Source organism: Triticum aestivum, chromosome 1D (assembly GCF_018294505.1).
Source record: "Triticum aestivum cultivar Chinese Spring chromosome 1D, IWGSC CS RefSeq v2.1, whole genome shotgun sequence".
NCBI classification, from domain to species: Eukaryota; Viridiplantae; Streptophyta; class Magnoliopsida; order Poales; family Poaceae; genus Triticum; species Triticum aestivum.
In genome coordinates this window covers 133,611,512-133,635,129 of record NC_057796.1, presented here as the reverse complement: position 1 = coordinate 133,635,129, position 23,618 = coordinate 133,611,512, and the positions used below count along the sequence as shown (strand labels likewise).

Sequence of the window (23,618 nt, the reverse complement as noted above, 5' to 3'; positions counted from 1 at the left end):
AACAATCACTTGATTCAATTGGGAGTTAATCTTCCGGATGATAGCATCATTGACAGAATTCTTCAATCACTGCCACCAAGCTACAAGAGCTTCATGATGAACTATAACATGCAAGGGATGGATAAGATGATTCCCGAGCTCTTCACAATGCTAAAGGCTGTGGAGGTAGAAATCAAGAAGGAGCATCAAGTGTTGATGGTCAATAAGACCACCAGTTTCAAGAAAAAGGGCAAAGGGAAGAAGAAGGGGAACTTCAAGAAGAACAGCAAACAAGTTGTTGCTCAAGAGAAGAAACCCAAGTCTGGACCTAAGCCTGAGACTGAGTGCTTCTACTGCAAGCAGACTGGTCACTGGAAGCGGAACTGCCCCAAGTATTTGGCGGATAAGAAGGATGGCAAGGTCAACAAAGGTATATGTGATATAAATGTTATTGATGTGTACCTTACCAGAGCTCACAGTAGCACCTGGGTATTTGATACTGGTTCTGTTGCTAATATCTGTAACTCAAAACAGGGACTACGGATTAAGCGAACACTGGCTAAGGACGAGGTGACGATGCGCGTGGGAAATGGTTCCAAAATCGATGTGATCGCCGTCAGCACGCTACCTCTACATCTACCTTCGGGATTAGTTTTAGACCTAAATAATTGTTATTTGGTGCCGGCGTTGAGCATGAACATTATATCTGGATCTTGTTTGATGCGAGACGGTTATTCATTTAAATCCGAGAATAATGGTTGTTCTATTTATATGAGTAATATCTTTTATGGTCATGCACCCTTGAAGAGTGGTCTATTTTTAATGAATCTCGATAGTAGTGATACACATATTCATAATGTTGAAGCCAAAAGATGCAGAGTTGATAATGATAGTGCAACTTATTTATGGCACTGCCGTTTGGGCCATATTGGTGTAAAGCGCATGAAGAAACTCCATACTGATGGACTTTTGGAATCACTTGATTATGAATCACTTGGTACTTGCAAACCATGCCTCATGGGCAAGATGACTAAAACGCCGTTCTCCGGAACTATGCAGCGAGCAACTGATTTGTTGGAAATCATACATATTGATGTATGTGGTCCAATGAATGTTGAGGCTCGCGGCAGGTATCGTTATTTTCTCACCTTCACAGATGATTTAAGCAGATATGGTTATATCTACTTAATGAAACATAAGTCTGAAACATTTGAAAAGTTCAAAGAATTTCAGAGTGAAGTTGAAAATCATCGTAACAAGAAAATAAAGTTTCTGCGATTTGATCGTGGAGGAGAATATTTGAGTTACGAGTTTGGTCTACATTTGAAACAATGCGGAATAGTTTCGCAACTCACGCCACCCGGAACACCACAGCGTAATGGTGTGTCCGAATGTCGTAATCGTACTTTACTAGATATGGTGCGATCTATGATGTCTCTTACTGATTTACCGCTATCGTTTTGAGGTTATTCTTTAGAGACGGCCGCATTCACGTTAAATAGGGCACCATCAAAATCCGTTGAGACGACGCCTTATGAACTGTGGTTTGGCAAGAAACCAAAGTTGTCATTTCTTAAAGTTTGGGGCTGCGATGCTTATGTGAAAAAGCTTCAACCTGATAAGCTCGAACCCAAATCGGAGAAATGTGTCTTCATAGGATACCCAAAGGAAACTGTTGGGTACACCTTCCATCACAGATCTGAAGGCAAGATATTCGTTGTGAAGAATGGATCCTTTCTAGAGAAGGAGTTTCTCTCGAAAGAAGTGAGTGGGAGGAAAGTAGAACTTGATGAGGTAACAGTACCTGCTCCCTTATTGGAAAATAGTTCATCACATAAACCGGTTCATGTGACGTCTACACCAATTAGTGAGGAAGTTGATGATGATGATCATGAAACTTCAGATCAAGTTGTTACTGAACCTCGTAGGTCAACTAGAGTAAGATCCGCACCAGAGTGGTATGGTAATCCTATTCTGGAGGTTATGTTACTAGACCGTGGAACCTATGAACTATGAAGAAGCGATGGTGAGCCCAGATTCCGCAAAATGGCTTGAGGCCATGAAATCTGAGATGGGATCCATATATGAGAACAAAGTATGGACTTTGGTTGACTTGCCCGATGATCGGCAAGCCATTGAGAATAAATGGATCTTCAAGAAGAAGACTGACGCTGACGGTAATGTTACTGTCTATAAAGCTCAACTTGTTGCAAAAGGTTTTCGACAAGTTCAAGGGATTGACTACGATGAGACCTTCTCACCCGTAGCGATGCTTAAGTCTGTCCGAATCATGTTAGCAATTGCCGCATTTTATGATTATGAAATTTGGCAAATGGATGTCAAAACTACATTCCTGAATGGATTTCTGGAAGAAGAGTTGTATATGATGCAACCGGAAGGTTTTGTCGATCCAAAGGGAGCTAACAAAGTGTGCAAGCTCCAGCGATCCATTTATGGACTGGTCCAAGCCTCTCGGAGTTGGAATAAACGTTTTGATAGTGTGATCAAAGCATATGGTTTTATACAGACTTTTGGAGAACCCTATATTTACAAGAAAGTGAGTGGGAGCTCTGTAGCATTTCTGATATTATATGTGGATGACATATTGTTGATTGGAAATGATATAGAATTTCTGGATAGCATAAAAGGATATTTGAATAAGAATTTTTCAATGAAGGACCTCGGTGAAGCTGCTTATATATTGGGCATCAAGATCTATAGAGATAGATCGAAACGCTTAATTGGACTTTCACAAAGCACATACCTTGACAAAGTTTTGAAGAAGTTCAAAATGGATCAAGCAAAGAAAGGGTTCTTGCCTGTGTTACAAGGTGTGAAGTTGAGTAAGACTTAATGCCCGACCACTGCAGAAGATAGAGAGAAAATGGAAGATGTTCCCTATGCTTCAGCCATAGGCTCTATCATGTATGCAATGCTGTGTACCAGACCTGATGTGTGCCTTGCTATTAGTTTAGCAGGGAGGTACCAAAGTAATCCAGGAGTGGATCACTGGACAGCGGTCAAGAACATCCTGAAATACCTGAAAAGGACGAAGGATATGTTTCTCGTTTATGGAGGTGACAAAAATCTTGTCGTAAATGGTTACGTCGATGCAAGCTTTGACACTGATCTGGACGATTCTAAATCGCAAACCGAATACGTGTTTTTATTGAACGATGGAGCTGTCAGTTGGTGCAGTTCTAAACAAAGCGTCGTAGAGGGATCTACACGTGAAGCGGAGTACATAGCTGCTTCGGAAGCAGCAAATGAAGGAGTCTGGATGAAGGAGTTCATATCCGATCTAGGTGTCAAACCTAGTGCATCGGGTCCAATGAAAATCTTTTGTGACAATACTGGTGCAATTGCTTTGGCAAAGGAATCCAGATTTCACAAGAGAACCAAGCACATCAAGAGACGCTTCAACTCCATCCGGGATCAAGTCCAGGTGGGAGACATAGAGATTTGCAAGATACATACGGATCTGAATGTTGCAGACCCGTTGACCAAGACTCTTCCACGAGCAAAACATGATCAGCACCAAGGCTCCATGGGTGTTAGAATCATTACTGTGTAATCTAGATTATTGACTCTAGTGCAAGTGGGAGACTGAAGGAAATATGCCCTAGAGGCAATAATAAAGTTATTATTTATTTCCTTATTTCACGATAAATGTTTATTATTCATGCTAGAATTGTATTAACCGGAAACATGATACATGTGTGAATACATAGACAAACAGAGTGTCACTAGTGTGCCTCTACTTGACTAGCTCGTTGATCAAAGATGGTTATGTTTCCTAGCCATAGACAAAGAGTTGTCATTTGATTAACGGGATCACATCATTAGGAGAATGATGTGATTGACTTGACCCATTCCGTTAGCTTAGCACTCGATCGTTTAGTATGTTGCTATTGCTTTCTTCATGACTTATACATGTTCCTATGACTATGAGATTATGCAACTCCCGTTTACCAGAGGAACACTTTGTGTGCTACCAAACGTCACAACGTAACTGGCTGATTATAAAGGTGCTCTACAGGTGTCTCCGAAGGTACTTGTTGGGTTGGCGTATTTCGATATTAGGATTTGTCACTCCAATTGTCGGAGAGGTATCTTTGGGCCCACTCGGTAATGCACATCACTTAAGCCTAGCAATCATTCCAACTAATGAGTTAGTTGCGGGATGATGTATTACGGAACGAGTAAAGATACTTGCCGATAACGAGATTGAACTAGGTATTGAGATACCGATGATCGAATCTCGGGCAAGTAACATACCGATGACAAAGAGAACAACGTATGTTGTTATGTGGTTTGACCGATAAAGATCTTCGTAGAATATGTGGGAGCCAATATGAGCATCCAGGTTCCGCTATTGGTTATTGACAGGAGACGTGTCTCGGTCATGTCTACATAGTTCTCGAACCCGTAGGGTCCGCACGCTTAAAGTTCGATGACGATTATATTAAGAGTTTATGATTTTTGATGTACCTAAGGTAGTTCGGAGTCCCGGATGTGATCATGGACATGACGAGGAGTCTCGAAATGGCCGAGACGTTAAGATTGATATATTGGAATGTTATATTCGGACACCGGATGAGTTCCGGGGGTTATCGGATATATATCGGAGAAACCGGAGGTTACCGGAACCCCCGGGGGGTTATTGGGCCTCATGGGCCCAAGTGGTGGAAGAGGAGAGGCGGCCAGCTAGGGGCGCACGGCCCCCCTAGCCCAAACCGAATTGGACTAGGGGGCTGGCCCCCCTTTCCTTCTTCTTCTCCTCCCCTTCCTTCCCCTCTCCTACTTGGACTAGGAAAGAGGGGGGAATCCTACTTGGAGTAGGATTGCCCCCCTTGGGCGCGCCTCCTCCCCTTGGCTGGCCCTCTCCTCCTCCCCCCTTTATATACTGAGGAGGGGGGCACCTCTAGACACAACAATTGATCCCTTGGATCTCTTAGCCGTGTGCGGTGCCCCCCTCCACCATAATCCACCTCGATAATATTGTAGCGGTGCTTAGGCGAAGCCCTGCGTCGGTAGAACATCATCATCGTCACCACGCCGTTGTGCTGACGGAACTCTCCCTCAAAGCTCGGCTGGATCGGAGTTCGAGGGACGTCATCAAGTTGAACGTGTGCTGAACTCAGAGGTGTCGTGCGTTCGGTACTTGATCGGTCGGATCGTGAAGACGTACGACTACATCAACCGCGTTGTGCTAACGCTTCCGCTTTTGGTCTACGAGGCTACGTGGACACACTCTCCCCTCTCGTTGCTATGCATCACCATGATCTTGCGTGTGCGTAGGAATTTTTTTTTAAATTACTACGTTCCCCAACAGTTACCACATCAGTAGTTGATGATATTGCAACATCTGCAGCAGTAGAACATTCAGCCACGGAGATAGCATTATCACACTCAAGACATTTTAACATGGTGGTACAAAATCTTCCTGAGCGGAACTGATCTGTTAAGCGAGTAGTGAATCATTTTCCTTTTGAAGATCTTCATGAGACGCTCTCAGATTCTCTAGATCTTGCTTCCTTTGAAGATAATCGTAGGAAAGATTCTCATGAGTAGCTGAGAGAGTTTCATGACGACTTTCAAGTTCCTCGTACTTAACACGAAGATTTTTAATGTCTTCGATTAAGGACTGAGTTCGGTTCATTTCCTCGTCCAACAGGTCATCGCTTTTCTCTAGAAATTTTTGAATATGTTCCATAGCAGTTTGTTGTTCGGTTGCAATTTTAGCAAGAGTTTTATAGCTAGGTTTAGATTCATACTCAGAGTCATCTTCACTCGAGGTATGAAAGTAAGCGTCATGTGAGTTTACCTTGGCACCTCGTGCCATGAAGGAGTAGGTTGGAACATAGTCGTCCTCATCATTGGCTTCAGCGTCGGCGACGTGACCATTGTCTTCGGTCTTGAAGATGGACTTGGCGACGAATGTCGAAGCTAGAGCCATGCTTGCCACGCCTGAATCAGACTCCTCCTCAGACTCCACCTCCGCCTCCTCAGAAGCAGACTCCTCCTCTGAATCCATCTCCTTGCCAATGAACGCACGAGCCTTGCCAGATGAGCTCTTCTTGTGAGATGAACATTTTGATGAAGACTTTGAAGAAGACTTTGAAGAATTCTTCTTCTTCTTGTCGTCAGAATCATATTCCTTGATCTTCTTCATCTTCTTAGTTTCCTTATCCCATTGAGGACACTCAGATATGTAATGGCCTGGCTTCTTGCATTTGTGGCATGTTCTCTTCTTGTGGTCATGAGAGGAAGCCTCATCATTTCTTGAGCTGGATCTTGAAGACTTTCCGAAGCGATTCTTCTTGGAGAACTTTTGGAACTTTCTCACAAGCATTGCTAGTCTTTGCCAATGTCTTCAGGATCACCAGAACTGCAGTTAGATTCTTCAGATGAGGAAACAACTTTTGCCTTCAAAGCACGGGATCGGCCATAGTAGGGTCCATAGATATCTCTCTTCTCAGATAGCTGGAACTCATGTGTGTTGAGCCTCTCAAGTATGTCAGACGGATCGAGATCTTTGAAGTCAGGGCATCCTTGAATCATTAGGGCCAGAGTGTCAAATGAGTTGTCAAGTGATCTCAATAGCTTCTTCACAATTTCATGCTTGGTGATCTCAGTGGCGCCGAGTGCGTGAAGCTCATTGGTGATATCAGTGAGGCGATCAAACATGAGCTGGACATTCTCATTGTCGTTTCTCTTGAAGCGGTTGAAGAGATTGCGAAGAACATCAATCCTTGAGTCTCTCTGAATTGAGACGCCTTCGTTGACCTTGGACAGCCAGTCCCAGACTAGCTTTGCAGTTTCCAGAGCACTAACATGGCCATATTGTCCTTTGGTCAGATGACCATAGATGATGTTCTTGGCGGTCGAGTCCAGTTGCGCGAACCTCTTGACATCAGCAGCGGTGACACCTTCACCGACCTTGGGAACGCCAGTCATGACGACATACCAGAGGTCGATGGCAGTGGCTTCAAGATGCATACGCATCTTATTCTTCCAGTAGGGGTAATCAGTGCCATCAAAGACTGGGCACGTAGCGGAGACCTTGATTATCCCTGCAGTCGACATAGCTAAAACTCCAGGTGGTTAAAACGAATCACAGAGAACAAGGGGGCACCTTGCTTAGATACCAATTGAAAGTGCTAGTTCTCGACTAGAGGGGGGTGAATAGGTGTCGGATCACGGGTTCCGGCAAAACCCTCAAGGTTCGAACACTGGGGTGCGCACGAAGATCTCCCCCTACCGGTCCATGTCCTAGCTTCGCTAAGATCTCAAGGGCTAACTCAACGAACTCGCAACACAAGGGACACAAGATTTATACTGGTTCGGGCCACCGTTGTGGTGTAATACCCTACTCCAGTGTGGTGGTGGTGGATTGCCTCTTGGGCTGAGGATGAACAGTACAAGGGGAAGAACAGCCTCCTGAGGCTAGGTGTTCTTGTGCTTGGTGAACTTGAGTGGGTGAGGATCACTCAAGTTGGGATGAGATGAGATGCCTCCGAATGAGTTCGAGACCTGTTGCCTCCTACTGTGGTGGCTAATCCTATTTATAGAGGCCCTGGTACTCTCCCCAAATATAAAGCGGGAAGGGAGCCAACAACGGCCAATTTGAAAGGGGACAACTAGTATAGCTTATCCTGACAAAAGCAGTCTTCGCCTGCAAAAGGCTCTGGTGGTGACGCCGCCTTGGGCTCGATGGTGACCTCCATCTTGCCGTCCTGCTGGTCTTGGTCTCGTTGCACTGATATGGAAACCTTTGCTTGACGCCTCGGTACTCCGCGCCTGCGCTTGCCTCCTTAGCACCAAAGAGGAAACAAGTACATTGTGTCCGCTGGCGCCCGCCTGGTCTCGATCGTCATGGCTCACGTCACGAGAACCTCGCGAGGTTTGCCTTGCCTTGATCTCTCCGTCCCTCACGAGCCAACCTGGTGAGGCCGCTCCCGAAGGGGTCTTGCGTTGTCCGCCTCGCGAGGCTTGGCCCCTCGCGAGGGTCTTGAGTGCTTGTTGGTGAAGATGGGCCGTACGGGCCCGCTCGCAGAGCCAAGCCATGGGCCACAGGCAGGAAAGTCTGGGGACCCCGTTTCGCAGAACGCCGACAGTAGCCCCCGGGCCCAAGGCGCGCTCGGGCATGGCTTCGAGGCGAAGCCAAAGGTCAAGTGCGGAGCGCCGCGGGCCCTAATAGCCTGCGACCTTGGTCGACGCGTGGCGGTTGATTGGACGTGGGCGTCTCCGCTTCCCCACACTGCCTCGGCAACTGCCCGACTTGACAAGTCCCTGCGACATGCAAGGGAAAATCATCATTACCTGTGATTGTGGGGGGCGCTGGTTGGCCTTCTCCTGCTATAAATGGGGAGGGGGCAGAGCCCCCGTCGCCCATCTCTTCCCCTCTGCTTGCTTCTTCCCCCTTGCTCCATTGCTAGCAGCGACACCAATGGCGCCGTCAAAGAGGTTCTCTGCCACGGAGAAGGGGAAGGCCCCTCGCGAGGGGCCTGGCTCTCCAGCGCCCAGGCGTGGGCGCGGCCGTCCCCGCAAGCACACTGCGACCCCCGCCGTGGCCCCCCGTTCCCGGGGTGGCGCCGCTGCGCGTGGCAGGGGTCGCTCTGGTCGCGGCAGCCCTGTCGATGAAGGGAGACGTGCCGTGGTTGCAAGGCCTCCCCGGCCGCGCGTCCACTCGGTGGAGGTGCTGCCGGAGTTCGTCGTCTCGTCGGAGAACCCGGCCGGCAACTGGCTTCAGCTCCCGCGCTTCTTCGTCGATGAGCTGCCAGCCTCTGGTCCAGGCGGGTTCTGGCTGCACGCGGACGGTTGCCGCAGCAGGGCTTCTTGGGTCGCGGTCGAGGTCTCCGCCACGGGCAACATAGCTCTGGCCCGCGGTTGGCACACGTTCGCCCACGCACGTGGCCTGGGCAGGCGGTGCACCCTCCATTTCATGTACGACGGTGATGTGACCCTCTATGTGAGGGTGTTTGGGGAAGATGGTCGCCGCGCCGGGTGCTACCCTGAGGTGAACGACAGCGAGGAGGTGCTTGGCCTTGGCGACGGCAGCGACGAGGACGAGGCGAACCCGCCCTTGGTGCCGACCGTGTCTCGTCCAGCTACGGCGGCTCTTCCCTCGGTGACAGCTCCAGCAGTGGTGGCTACGACCAGCCACCGTGCCCGCTTCGAAGGCGGTAGCGGATTGTTTCGTTGCCGCGCCTCCGTGAAGCGTGAGGAGGGCTCTGGCTGAGCTCGGGACGGCGCCAGGAGCCTGCCCCCGTGGACCGCTGTAGGGGCAGGCGCCGCTTTTATTTTGTTCTTCCTTTCCTTCCTGCATCAAAAAGAAACCAGTATGGGCCCCGGAGGGGCGTGTATCGAACTATGATTTCTCAATCATTATGTTGTGTTTGTTGTTTCCATGTTGTGTCGTTATTTTGTGTAGAGATAACTTACCTTGGCACGTTTGGGGTAGCCTCCTCTTCACGAGGGACTTGCTTCCTGGTGCCTGTGGAGGCCTTCCTTGACTTGGCGGGTGCTAGGGAACTGCAAAAAACTCGTTAGGAGGCTCGCTAGGAGGCTTATCGTTCACCTGAGCCTTGACCCAACGCTTCGTATCGCGATACCCGAGGAGCATGGATTAGGAGAGGTGCGCCAGCTTGTGGGCGCGAACGAGGATGCCTCGCGAAAAAATAGACGAAGGGCAGAGGAAAGGAAAAACGCTCGCGAGGGCAGAGGGAAGGAAAAAACGCTCGCGAGGGCACCTGCCTAGCCCCCTCGCGAGGTATGCGAGAGAGAGAACAGGTTAAACTGGAGCCGAAAATAGCAGCAAAAGTCGATGGAACCAAACTAGCAAGGAACACCAGAAGCAAACTTCAATTAAAAGGAGGCGAGCCAACTACGGAAAGCAAAGGAAAAGCCGCGTCCGGCACCTAGTCTAGTCTTCAAGTCTTCTCACCAGCGCAGAGCTAAGTGCTGCCACTAGGACGTGGGAGGGAGCCCCCGAGGCCCGAGGGCGGCACTCCTGAGACTCCGGGGCGTGTAAAGCCCCACTCGTTATTACGTGAGAGTGTCACGGGCGGCGATCTTCACAGGCACTGGGCCTTCTTCACAGGCACTGGGCCTTTCTTCATGGGTAGAACTTCCGGAGGTGCTGGATGTTCCAGGCGTTCTGGATGGGTACCCCGTCCTGTGTCTCTAGGCGCGCGGCGCCAGGCCTGGAGATATGGACGACCTTGAACGGGCCCTCCCACATGGGTGAGAGCTTATGCAGCCCTTCCCTAGAGAGGACCCGCCTCAGGACGAGGTCACCCGCCTCGAGCGTCCTAGAGCGGATGTTGCGGCAGTGGTATCACCGCAGCGCCTGCTGATACCTTGCCGCCCGCAGTGCGGCTTCGCGGCAGCGTTCCTCCCCCAGCACGAGGTCCATCCCCCGCGTGGCGTCCTATTGCGTTTCATCAAATGCCAGGACCCGTGCGGAGCGATGCTTGACCTCGTGAGGGAGGACCGCTTCTGCTCCATAGACAAGCAAGAACGGGGTTTCGCCTGTTGGCTTGGTGGCGGTGGTGCAGATGGACCACAACACGGACTGGAGCTCGTCGTACCAGCCCCTGCCACAGGCCTCGAGCTTCTTCTTGAAAGTCCTGGTCTTGAGGCCCCTCAGGACCTCTACGTTGGCGCGTTCGGCCTGACCATTGCTCCTGGGGTGTGCCACCGAAGCGTAGCAGATCTGCATTCCAAGGTTAGCACAGTATGTTTTGAAGAGATTACTAGTGAACTGCGAGCCGTTATCAGTGATGATGCGGTTGGGGACCCCGAAACGGCTCACGAGATCCTTGACGAACTTGACCGCGGAGCCAGTCGGGATGGTGCGGATGGCTTCCACCTCCGCCCACTTGGTGAACTTGTCGATGGTGACGTAGAGGTAGCGGTAGCCCCCAGGCGCTCGAGGGAACGGGCCCAAGATATCCAGCCCCCAGACCGCGAATGGCCATGTGAGTGGGATGGTTTGGAGGCCCTGAGCCAGCTGATGGATCTGCTTGGCGTGGAACTGGCAGGCTTCCCAGGACTTCACTAGCTCGGCTGCGTCGTTGAGCGCCGTGGGCCAGTAGAATTCGCTGCGGAATGCCTTGCCGACGAGGGTCCGCGATGACGAGTGGTGCCCGCAGTCCCCAACGTGTATGTCAGATAACAACTCCTTCCCTTGGTCTCTGGAGATGCAACGCAGTGAAACGTCATTTGGTCGCTTCCTGTATAACTCACCGTCCCGGATGCAGTATGTCGTGGCTTGCCAGGCCACGCGCTCCGTGTCCTCCTCCTTCTCCGGCAGCGTCCCTTGCATCAGGTATTCCTTGAATTCCTTGGTCCATGAAAGTGCGTTATATCGACTAGAGGGGGGTGAATAGGCGATTTTTATGAATTCTTCACTGAGGAATTTGTGGCTGAGGAAATTCCTTAGCGGAGAACTACTTGCAGTGGAATAAGTACTCAAAAGTATGCATAGCAGAACACAAGCATAGTCATCATGATGAAATGAGGACAAGCACAGAGTACAGAAAGCGTAAACACAGGATAGCACAGGATGAAGACAAACAGACTGAAGAAATTTAACTGAGGAAATTGAGAAAGTCTTCAGTCAAAGTCTTCAAACACAGATATGAACAAGTGCACAACACAGTTATGAGGAAATGAAAGAGTTGAGGAAATAGAACCAGTAGGCTTGGTGAAGACAATGATTTGGTAGACCAGTTCCAACTGCTGTCTCAGTTGTACGTCTGGTTGGAGCGGCTAGGTATTTAAACCTGAGGACACACAGTCCTCACCGTATTCTCCTTGAGCTAAGGTCACACAGACTTCGCCCAATCACTCGTGGTAAGTCTTCAGGTGACTTCCAAACCTTCACAAACTCGGTCACTCGGCGATCCACAATTTCCTCTTGGATGCTCCAGACCATGACGCCTAACCGTCTGGAAGAAGCACAGTCTTCAAAGGTAACAAGGGTCGGATCCACACAGGATCAATCTCTTCAGTGATGCTCAATCACTTTGGGTTTGTGGGTTTTTTGGGTTTGGGTTTTCCTCACTTGATGATTTTCTCTCAAAGTCCTCAGAGGATGGGATGCTCTCAAATGACAAGTGTCAGTTTCTCTCGTAGCAGCCAACCAGCTAGTGGTTGTAGGGGGCGGCTATTTATAGCCTAGGGAGCAGCCTGGCATGATAAGACATAAATGCCCTTCAATGATATGACCGTTAGGTGGGTAGATATTTTGGGACAGCTGGCGCATAGCACAGCAACGGTCGGAAATTTGAGTATCAAATTTCTCAGGGCTATCATGTTCCTCACTGTGTAGGCAATCCACACTGGCGAATTCCTAACTCCTCAATCAGAACAAATTCCTCAGAGACCAGAAGAACTTCGTGTTTGTCACTGAAGAATATGACTGAACTGTATGAGATTTCCAATGGCTTCACTCGAAGGGATTGGTAGGTGTAGGATTTTGAGTTGAGCATCACATGGAAATTTTTCCATAGTATTTCCTCGACCCCTTTTTCAGTACGGTGTTCCCTATGACTCAAGAGAGAGAAAATGAAACTATGGAAACAAAAGTCTTCACGCTTCATGTTCCTCAAATGAATACCAAGTCTTCAAGGTCACACCAATTTCTTCACTTTCAAAGTCTTCAGAAAGTCTTCAGTCGAAGAACTTCATTTTTAGGGGTCGACTTTCTCTGTAAATATCAAACTCCTCATAGACTTATAGACCTGTGTACACTCATAAACACATTAGTCCCTTAACCTATAAGTCTTCAATACACCAAAATCACTAAGGGGCGCTAGATGCACTTACAGTCCAGCACCCCTCCTGGGGCTCGAGCGCCAAGAGTAGGCGCGCTCCCGAAGTCGGGCCATAGGCTGGGGCTCCTGTGGCAGGCGGCTGCGGGAGTTCCTCCTGAGGCTAAGCTGTCCTTGAAAGTGGTGGTGTCGCTGATGGCTTGAAGAGCCGCTCCGCGAAGACACCAGGCTCTTGGGGCTGCCACTTGGATGCCTTCCTGGCGATGTCGTCAGCTTCCTTGTTGGTGCCACGGGGCACGTGCTGCAACTCCAGGCCCAAGAACTGCTTCTCCATCTTGCGCACCTCCGTGAGGTATGCCTCCATGTGCTCGTCCTTCGGCTCGTATACCTTGTTGGAGAAATTGATGAGAAGCTGCGAGTCGACCCTAACGGTGAGGCGCTTCACCCCCAGGGCTGACGCAGCTTTCAGGCCAGCTATGAGGCCTTCGTATTCTCCAATGTTGTTGGAGACCTTCTCGCCCCGCTGAAAGCAGAGCTGCACGGCGTAGTAGAGCTTGTCTTGAGTGGGCGAGATGAGTACTGCTCCAGCCCTCGCGCCCTGGTGCGCGAAGGCGCCATCGAAATACATGACCCAGCCGCTAGGCGCCTCACTTCCCGACGAGGTGGACTGGTCCTCGCCTACTTCTAGCGTCGGGGCATCCGTCCATTCTGCCACGAAATCAGCGAGTGCGGCTCCCTTGATGACCCTGGTAGTGCTGAACTCCAACTGGAATGCCTGCAGCTCGATGTTCCACTCAGCGACCCTTCCGGCAGAATTGGGGCTTCTGAGCACTCTCTCCAGTGGGTAGGCCGAGACGACCTTGATGGGGTGGCCCTGGAAGTAGTGCCGCAACTTCCGTGAGGCCATCAAGAGCGCGAGCAAGAGCTTCTGAGGCATGGGGTATCGTGCCCTTGCGTCCCGCAACATCGTGCTGACGAAATACACTGGATGCTCGACGAGGGCTGGTGCGCCGGTGAGGCTCGCGTCTTGCGGAAGTTGGGATGTTTCATGAGGTAGTAGAGCTCCAATGCTTGATCGTTTGTCGGGGTCTCGGCGGCGTCGTCCTACTGAGCTTGACCCTCCGCTGAAGCTGCTACGGCCCTTGCGGCACCTTGCGTCATCTCGATTGGTGGCGTAGCCTGGCGCGACACGCCTTTGGCTTGATGCTCCTCCCGAACCGCCACTAGAGCCGCGTTGGCGGAGTGCAGGGTGGCGGCAAGATAAAGCACTAGGGGCTCGAGGGGCCGTGGTGCCACCATCACTGGAGGGCTGGTCAGGTATCTCTTGAGGTCTTGAAATGCTCGGTCGGCCTCCGGGGTCCACTCGAAAGGGCCCTTCTTCTTCATCAGCTTGAAGAAGGGTAGGGCACGCTCTACCAGCTTGGAAATGAAGCGCCCCAATGCGGTCACCCGACCAGCAAGCTTCTGCATCTCCTTGAGGGTTTGCGGTGGGCTCATGTCTTCAATGGCCTTGATCTTTTCTGGGTTCGCCTCGATCCCTTTGTGGGACACGAGGAAACCCATCAGCTTGCCGGAAGGGACACCAAACACGCACTTCTCCGGGTTAAGTCGCAAGTTCACCTGGCGTAGGCTCACGAAAGTTTCCTCCAGATCTTGGATCAAGGTTCTCGCCTCCCGAGACTTCACCACAATGTCGTCGACGTAGGCCTCCGCGTTTCTCCCGAGCTGCCGCCCTAAGGCGATGTGCATCAACCGCTGAAAGGTCGCGCCCGCGTTACACAGTCCGAAAGGCATGCAAGTGTAGCAGTACACCCCACACGGGGTCAGGAAGGCTGTCTTCTCTACATCTTCTACCGCCATCTTGATTTGGTGATACCCTGAGAACGCATCCAGGAAGCACAGCAGGTCGCACTCGGTGGTGGAGTCGACGATCTGGTCCATGCGTGGAAGCGGGAACGAATCTTGGGGGCAGGCCTTGTTGAGGTTGGTGAAGTCGACGCACATTCGCTCCTTCCCGCCTTTCTTCGGCACAACGACGGGGTTTGCCAGCCATTCGGGGTACCGAACCTCGCGAATGGTGCCCGCTGCCTCTCACTTGCGGGTTTCTTGGAAGATGAAGGCCTGCATCTCCATGGACTGCCGTCTCGCCCGCTGCTTCACAGGGCGTACATTGGGGCACACCCTTAAGTGATGCTGAATCACCTCTCTCGGGACCCCACCAGCTGCTTGGGTTCCCATGCGAATATCTCCTTATTTACGAGCAAGAACTTCACCAATGCTTCCTCTTGGCTTGGGTCGAGGTCGGCACCTATGGTAAAGGTGGCTCCTGAGGACCCGTCCTCATGGACCGGCACCTGCTTGGTTTCTGCCTTGTCTTGGGTGAACAGCTGCTTCTTCTTGGTTGGTGCGGCTCCCTCGGCCTCGGAGGTGCCCGCGCCGATGGGCTGTGCCGCCGCGGCGGTCTTGAGGGCAAGCTTGAGCGCCGCCAGGGCTTCCTTGGCGTCCCCCTTGACGGTGAGGACACCCTTGCTCCCAGGCATCTTCATGAGGTTGCAGGCCGGATGGGTCGCTGCCATGAACTGGGCCAGAGTTGGGTACCCGAGGATGGCGTTGTAAGGGAGGCCGATGCGGGCGATGTCGAAGTCGACCAGGTCGGTGCGGTAGTTGTCGCGCGTGCCGAAGGTGACAGGGAGGCGAATCTGCCCCAGGGAGTGAGCGGTGCCGCCACCAACCCCTGAGAAAGGCTTGCTGAGGCTGAGCCGCTCGAGCGGTACGTGAAGAAGGCTGAAGGCCTCCACGGAGAGCACGTTGAGGCCGGCGCCGCCGTCGATGAGGGTCTTGGTGACGGCCACGTTGCAAATGCTGGGCGTGCAAAGCATCGGGAGCATACCCGAGCCGGCTATGGTGATGGGGTGGTCTTCTGAGTCGAAGGTGAGGTCGGCCTCGGGCGCAACCCAGCCCGGCGGAGCCCCCGAGCACTTGGAAGCGGCGCCGATCTGGCGAAGGAATGGCTTGATATGGCGATCTGAAGGCGGTGCTTGAGAGCCGCCTAGTAGGGCCGCGACCGCGTGGTGCGCCGGCGCCGCGTAGCGCGCAGTGAAGAGGCCGCGCAGCTCCTCCCAAGATGCCACCATGGATCCGGGGAGGTTGAGCAGCCAGGCGCGCGGCGCGCCAGCGAGGGCCATGGGAAGCCAGTTGCCATGACCTTGTCATTGCCCCGGGCCTCGAGGACGGCCTCCTCGTATGCCAACAGGAAAGCTGACGGGTCCGCCGCGCCGTCTTAGCGCGGCGGCATCTCTGTCTTGAACTTGGGCGACCACTACACCTGCCGCAAGGCGGGGGCCAGGGCTCGGAGCCCCCTGGCCCCGTCATCGGCGTCAGCCGTCGGAGCCGGGAGCGAGACGCCTGCCATGAGGGCGGAGCGCGGTGGCGGCGGAGCGCAGATCGACGGAAGGAAAGCTGCGGCGCACCCCTACCTGGCGGTCCAGATGTCGGATCACGGGTTCCCGCGAAACCCTCAAGGTTCGAACACTGGGGTGCGCACGAAGATCTCCCCCTACCGATCCACGTCCTAGCTTCGCTAAGATCTCAAGGGCTAACTCAACGAACTCGCAACACAAGGGACACAAGATTTATACTGGTTCGGGCCACCGTTGTGGTGTAATACCCTACTCCAGTGTGGTGGTGGTGGATTGCCTCTTGGGCTGAGGATGAACAGTACAAGGGGAAGAACAGCCTCCTGAGGCGAGGTGTTCTTGTGCTTGGTGAACTTGAGTGGGTGAGGATCACTCAAGTTGGGATGAGATGAGATGCCTCCGAATGAGTTCGAGACCTGTTGCCTCCTACTGTGGTGGCTAATCCTATTTATAGAGGCCCTGGTCCTCTCCCCAAATATAAAGCGGGAAGGGAGCCAACAACAGCCAATTTGAAAGGGGACAACTAGTACAGCTTATCCTGACAAAAGCAGTCTTCGCCTGCAAAAGGCTCTGGTGGTGACGCCGCCTTGGGCTCCATGGTGACCTCCATCTTGCCGTCCTGCTGGTCTTGGTCTCGTTGCACTGATATAGAAACCTTTGCTTGACGCCTCGGTACTCCGCGCCTGCGCTTGCCTCCTTAGCACCAAAGAGGAAACAAGTACACTGTGCGCGTTGGCGCCCGCCTGGTCTCGATCGTCATGGCTCACGTCACGAGAACCTCGCGAGGTTTGCCTTGCCTTGATCTCGCCACCCCTTGCGAGCCAACCTGGTGAGGCCGCTCCCGAAGGGGTCTTGCGTCGTCCGCCTCGCGAGGCTTGGCCCCTCGCGAGGGTCTTGAGTGCTTGTTGGTGAAGATGGGCCGTACGGGCCCGCTCGCAGAGCCAAGCCGTGGGCCGCAGGCAGGCAAGTCTGGGGACCCCCGTTCCCAGAACGCCGACAATAGGGATTTTTATGTAAGTCTTCAAAACACAAGGTCTTTGAAGACAAACTGTTAGAATGAACCTATATGATGTGCAGCAGAAGATAAACTAAACTAGACAAGCCATAGTCAATTAAGCAATGTAGTGAAAGCACGAAGACTAACAGCAGCTAGGTAGTATGGATCGGAATGGAAGACAATATGAAGCCAAACAGGTAATATTCTTCACAGAGTGAAGTCAAACAAATCAGGCAGGCAGGCAATGACTTCACGAAGATAAACTAAAAAGTAAAGGAAGTAGGGGATAGAACTAGTAGCTTGGTGAAGACAAGGGTTTGGTAGACCAGTTCCAGTTGCCGTGACAACTGTACGTCTGGTTAGGGAGGCTAAGATTGAACTCAGAAGACTGTGTCTTCACCTTATTCCCCTTGAGCTAAGGACACCCAATCCTCCCCCAATCACTCTAGTAAGTCTTCAAGGTAGACTTCCAAACCTTCACAGACTCCGTTCACTGGCGATCCACAATGACTCTTGGATCCTCAGAACATGACGCCTAACCGGCTGCAGGATGCACAGTCCTCAAGTGTAACAAGTCTTCAGGTCACGCGGACAGAAATACTTCGGTGATGCCTAACACTCTTTGGCTCTGGGTGTTTTGGGCTTTGTCCTCGCAAGGATCTCTCTCTCTCTCTCTCAAAGGCTGGGAGGTGGGTTGCTCTCAAACGACAAAAGCCGTGCACTAACTCTGAGCAGTCACCAATTTATGGTGTAGGGGTGGGCTATTTATAGCCAGGAGGCAACCCGACATGATATGTCCGAAATGACCCTGGGTCACTAAGGAACCGACACATGTCCAGCGGCCGGATTTCAAACACACGCAGCAGCTTGGCTTGGGCTACAAGCAAAGCTGACTCATCCGACACAGGATAAGATTTGCTCTCATTGTCTTCGCTCGAAGACATAGGATTTTGGTTGAGCATCACTTCAGTCATCTGACTTTGTACACTTGGACCCCACTTAACAGTACGGTGGTTCCTATGACTCAATAAAGAAGAAAAGGAAACTACGAAAGAAACTATGTCTTCGCACTCCATAGTCTTCAAGTGAATGTCTTCACCAGTCATTATCTTCAACGTGAATGTCTTCAGGAACCACCATTGTCTTCAATGTCTTCATACATTTTTAGGGGTCATCTCTGGTAGGTAAACCGAATCACTATCTGTGTTATCCTGCAATTCTCACAAACACATTAGTCCCTCAACCATGTTTGTTGTCAATACTCCAAAACCAACTAGGGATGGCACTAGATGCACTTATAGTGTTCATAATTTATACTTTATGCTAGGAAGACCGAGTTATGCCATGCTTACACGATTAAATGATAGTAATAACATTCATTGACATGGATATTTTGAAGAGTAACAATTATTTTATCACATTCTTTTATATTATTGTTTTGATATCTATTACGTCATCGTTTCTCAACATTCATACCCAAAAAAAGATTACATGATTTAGACATGTTAGGTAGTACCGTAGGCCACACAGTATCAACCATCAGAATTTGATGGTATCATCAACATCATTATAAAGCACAAATCAAGGCAAGGAAGTAATTGCCTGCCATCTTAGCTATGAAAATGAGACCAAAGAAACTTAATGATGTTGTTTTATGACGAAATAGGGTTATCCATCTCACACATAGTGGCGGTAATGTACCAATCAATCGGAGAGATGCGGGCCTGAGGCCGCTAGGGCCGGGACCTCAACAGCAAGGAGCGCCGCGAGGGCCCCGAGTCAGCCACAACCGCGGACGCATCACCGCCTCCTCGCGAGAGTCGTCACCGTGGCTCGGGGGGCAGAGACGAGAGGGGCCGCTTGCACCTGAGGCAGGCCGCGAACGCCCCCGCAACCGGTCGCAGACCACAAACCCCACCACAGCCGGCAACCACCAGCAGGACTTGAACAAGGCCGCGAGGGATGACGAAGTTGCAGGGGGCGCCATGGGAACGGCCAGGAACGCCGGAATCGCTAGTGGGGGCTACCCGAGAATCGTGGGGGGGGGGGTCCCCGGGCCACAGGCGAAGGTGGTGGAGGCACGTGAGGAGGGGGCGTCCGCGACTGCCGAGGATGACAAGGGGGGCGCAGCTGGCCGAAGAGCGCGAGGTCAGGCCATTCGGGGGCCAAATCCGGCTCCGCCGGACCAGTAGGAGGGCACTGCGGTAAGGTAGCATGGCACAGGGTGCGGGGGTTGGGGCGCGAGGGGCCCAAATCAGCTCCGTCGCCACCTGCCGTGCCGACCCTCCGGCGGCGGCGATGCGGGGGAGGCCGGCGGCGGTGGCTAAGGTTCCCCCCGTGTCGGCAGAGATGGGCGGCGCATGGCGGGGGAGGGGGTGGAATCCTCAACTCCAACCAATAAACCTACTTGGAACAGTTTATAGAGTACAAAAAAAATTACTTGCAAGAATATTATGCAACTGAACCTGTGAGATGTATCAGGAACATCTATTTCCTCGGATATTTCCAATGGAGTTTTTGAATAGTACCATGGGCCACAAGGTATCAACCATCAGAATTTGATGGTATCATCAACATCATTATAAAACACAAATCAAGGCAAGGAAGTGATTGCCTGCCATCTTAGCCATGAAAATGAGACCAAAGAAACTTAACGATGGTGTTTTATGATGAAAAAGGGTTATCCATCTCACACATAGTGGCAGTAATGCACCAATCAATCAAAAATACGAAATCATTTTCTTCATTTTTTTTTACTTTCCTGCAACAAGGTTTTGTACATAAACTTTTGATAAACGAATGGTCAACTTGTTACATTGGTTACCATGATCCTGGCTAATCAGGACACAATTAGAGAGAAAATAACCTTTTGCCATCAAGTAAAAATAAATTTGGATCATGCAAAACTAAATGGAAGATCAGGAAATGCAATTCTATAAGAATGCAGGTAAATGGTGGTTCTAGTTTAATTTCTAATGGTTCCCTAGAGAAGCAATCTAGGATGAGTTACTAAAAATGGTTTATCCATTCAAGGCCCTATTTATCTACATAATTCTTCATCTCATCCTGCAGACCTGCCCTGTTATCCATCCTGCCGCTGATTGCTTTGTTCATGACAATTAGTTCTTGTTCTTCTGGGCATTTAGCCTTCTTAAGGAGCCTGCTGAGTTTAGTCTCTTCAGCACATGAATTATTGTGGAAACTAGATCGTTCAGATTCGTTGCTGGCAATATCAACCCCAAGTAACCTTATAGAAGAATTATTAGTGCCATCAACCGTTGTGGTCATCAAAGACTCCGAAAGGAGTCTTCTCAGAGGAGGTGTATGCTTAGACAACCAATAATCTAAGCACTTGTGGTCGGGATCTAGAGCCTCGATTACCTGTAAAAAAACAAAGGGTTTCTTAGTAACTATAACGTGATAATGAAGTGACTGCTCTGAGAGAAACAAAAGCTATACATCTCCTGAAAAATCTACCTCAATTATTGGTGGGGAAATGAAACCAAACATTTCAAGCCCATTTACAGAATCGTTCGATAATAAAGCAGGAACGCCAGATTTTCCAGCCCTACATTGCTTTTTTCTCTCTTCATTCACCCTGTCTCTCACACTATCCCAACACTGCATTGGTGAAGTGTGAGTAAAAGAAACCTCAGGAAACTCCTCCACAGCCACCTGTAATGATTTTGGGAACATAGCTGTCATATGACCCACAATAAAGCAAATGAGGTCAAGCCTGAAAATAGGAGGTATTTCGAATTACAAATACCCTAAACAATGGTCCGAGAAGTCCAGCATCAATAACTTCTGAAATGTAACAGCATATTCTTGTCGGATCTAGTACGCTGTGAAATGTCACTCGGCTCCTAAATCCTGCAAAGATGTCCTTTTCTCTTAATTTTAACATTTTTACACACCATCAAAATATTCATTACACTATTTAGTGCATGTACCTTTTGGGAAGATAGCTTGATGGTTGCACCAATTTTTGCCAACTATTACTGTTCCGTGGTCGAGTTGCTCAACCTGATGTCGTAATTTTGCTGGCCAGGAGACTTCATTGGATTGGCTTGAAGAAGGTTTCCCCAGTTGACTAACCTGGGCACGTGAAGCCTTGGCCACACAGTATTCAGTCTCAATGCCAAACAGTTCCTTAGTAGTTTTGGAAGGTAGGGTAGATCCTGTTGATATTCGAGAAGAGCATGATAATTCAGATGAATGACTCAAGGACTGTGTGCACTGGAAACTTGAAATAGTTGGATTACTTGTCTGCAGGGACCCCAACTCCATGGCCATCTTGTCCTTGTCAATCTTTCCTAAAGCACTAAATGTAGAGCTTGAGAAACCTGTTGTATTTGATGTGCTAGAACTACATACTAACTCTTCTTTTATTCTAGGACTACTGGATGGACCTTCTATGTTCAGATTAACACATCTATTCTGCACTTCCTTCTCTTGCGGATATCCCGCTGACTTGTCAAGGTCCTCGCAGCCATCAAAGCCGCAATCAATGTTGACATCAATAATTGATCCAGATAATTTTGCACTTTTACTGAAGTCCATCTTCTGCTGCGTAGAAGCAGATTGGCAAACTAAGCCTACATCATACTCTTTCCACTGGTACACTGCAGCTGGATCTCCCTCCAGAGCTGCAACAAGAGCATTCAACTCCTCCATACTGTATCGGTGCAACACAAATTTTCTATCCATTTCGCATGAACATAGAAGATTTGCATGATTTAAGCAAGCAAAACGGTTTGGCGAGCATTGGCAACTGACAGCAGATAAATGAAGATCATAAAAGCATGAAAAGCATTCACGGTCCGTTGAATCATAATCCTGATCCATCTTCTTACATTGCAAACGAGCATTCGCCTCACGTGCTGCACCTTCCATTTTAATTCTTGTCTGAAATAATGGAGCCAAAAGTAAAAAATAAAACTTAATTTCGTTGAGTGAGAACTGACAAATAATTAATGCCAGAATTGAGAAATACCTTAAATGCATTTGTGAGCATTCCATTTTTTCCACAGGTATCAAGCCATATATATTCCTTCTGACCACTCTTGCAGTTGTGTAGATTCGCCCAAACCTGTCTGAGAGCTGTTTGTACAGTTCTAAGTAATAACTTGTCATGTGATATTGATGTCTTGCGCCGCTGATCTCTGTATAGCTCAACAGCACATTGTCCATGGGGCAGCCAGTCCACGGGAGCAACATTTACTGCCTCTGCGCAGTTGAAGCCACAGTTGAACCCAGAATGGTAAGCTCGTGGTAATGTCAGAACAAACTCGCCTGGATTCTGAACAACACGGTAAACAGGAATTCCTTCTGATTTTAGAACAGAAGGGGATAACTGTGTAACCTGCACAAAGCAATTCAGAATCAAAAATTGATGAAGGTGCAAAAACATTTGCATAATGCAGGACGAGGATGTGTTGCGTGCATGGAGCTGGAGGTGGGAATTGGGGATCTGATCAGAGGGGTTAGCGAGGTTTGCCCTCAGGCACACCTAGGGGTTCTTCTCCTGTCATGGCCGCCGGAGGCTAACTCTAAGTTGGGGCAATTTTCTATATTTCATGATTTATAACCCTAATACAAACTACCCTCCCTTTATATAGATCAAAAAGAGCCAGGCACAGCGATGGCCACGGGCATACTTCTCATCACAGTCAAAGCACGTGCCTTTAGCGTGCCGCAGCAGCAGGCTGTTTGGGTCGTTGACTTGGTTGCTTTGGAAGACAACGTCGTGCCTAGGGATGGTGCGTACTCATCATCTGAGAGACAACGCTGCTCATAAGAGAGTGCTAAGCTCATGGCAGCCTCAAGGTTCAATGGGTACTGCAAGTCCACATCAGTACGGACGGGCTTGCGGAGCCCAGCAACGAACAAACAGCTCGACTTGCTGCTCTTCCAAGAGACTAACACCTGCAAAAAGTGTGAGAATTTCTTCTTGTAGTCACACACCGAGCCTGTTTGTTTCAAGTGTTCAATTTCCGCCAGCCGATTAGTCCTGATCGTCAGCCCAAAACTACGGTTGTATTTGACGAACTTTGGTCATGGTGGTTCGCCATGCATCATCTCCAACCGGCTGTCCCATGGTGCAGCATCATCAGCGAGGTGATAGGAGGCCATCCACACCTTTTCCTTGTCCTCCGTCTGGTGGCCCTTGAAGAATCGCTCTACACAGTTCAAGCAAGGCAACAGGCTGCCCTCCCCTCTATAGTTAGGGAATTCTAGCTTGTGGAACTTCGGAGCAGCACGGCATTCCTCCCGGTAAGCGAAAGGTGCTGCCAGTGCAGCAGCAGCAGCTGTGCTGTCAATCTCATCATCATTTTTGTTGGGCGCCTTGCTGGATCCTCCCTTCTCCAGAAGGTTGATGGATACCCTAGCAGCCGCTAGTTGTTCCTTCAATGTTGCAACAGCTCGGGTAGCGCTTTGAGG

General features: G+C 50.3%; 1 protein-coding gene across 2 annotated transcripts in view; it reads right to left on the bottom strand.

The window, feature by feature from the left end:
- Window positions 1–19,897: 19,897 nt before the first annotated feature.
- LOC123180747 (lysine-specific demethylase JMJ15) overlaps window positions 19,898–23,618 on the bottom strand; it is a 7,066-nt gene continuing 3,345 nt past the window's right edge. The window contains exons 6-11 of one of the 2 annotated variants that reach the window (XM_044592874.1): window positions 22,171–22,539; window positions 21,440–22,082; window positions 21,128–21,355; window positions 20,944–21,047; window positions 20,652–20,849; window positions 19,898–20,555 (exon numbers count right to left, since the gene is read on the bottom strand). In XM_044592874.1, coding sequence (XP_044448809.1) covers window positions 20,211–20,555; window positions 20,652–20,849; window positions 20,944–21,047; window positions 21,128–21,355; window positions 21,440–22,082; window positions 22,171–22,539 — 1,887 coding nt within the window. In that variant the 3' untranslated portion in view covers window positions 19,898–20,210. Of the gene's footprint in view, window positions 20,556–20,651; window positions 20,850–20,943; window positions 21,048–21,127; window positions 22,083–22,170; window positions 22,540–23,618 lie in introns of both variants that reach the window. The other variant, XM_044592873.1, reaches the window with a different exon arrangement.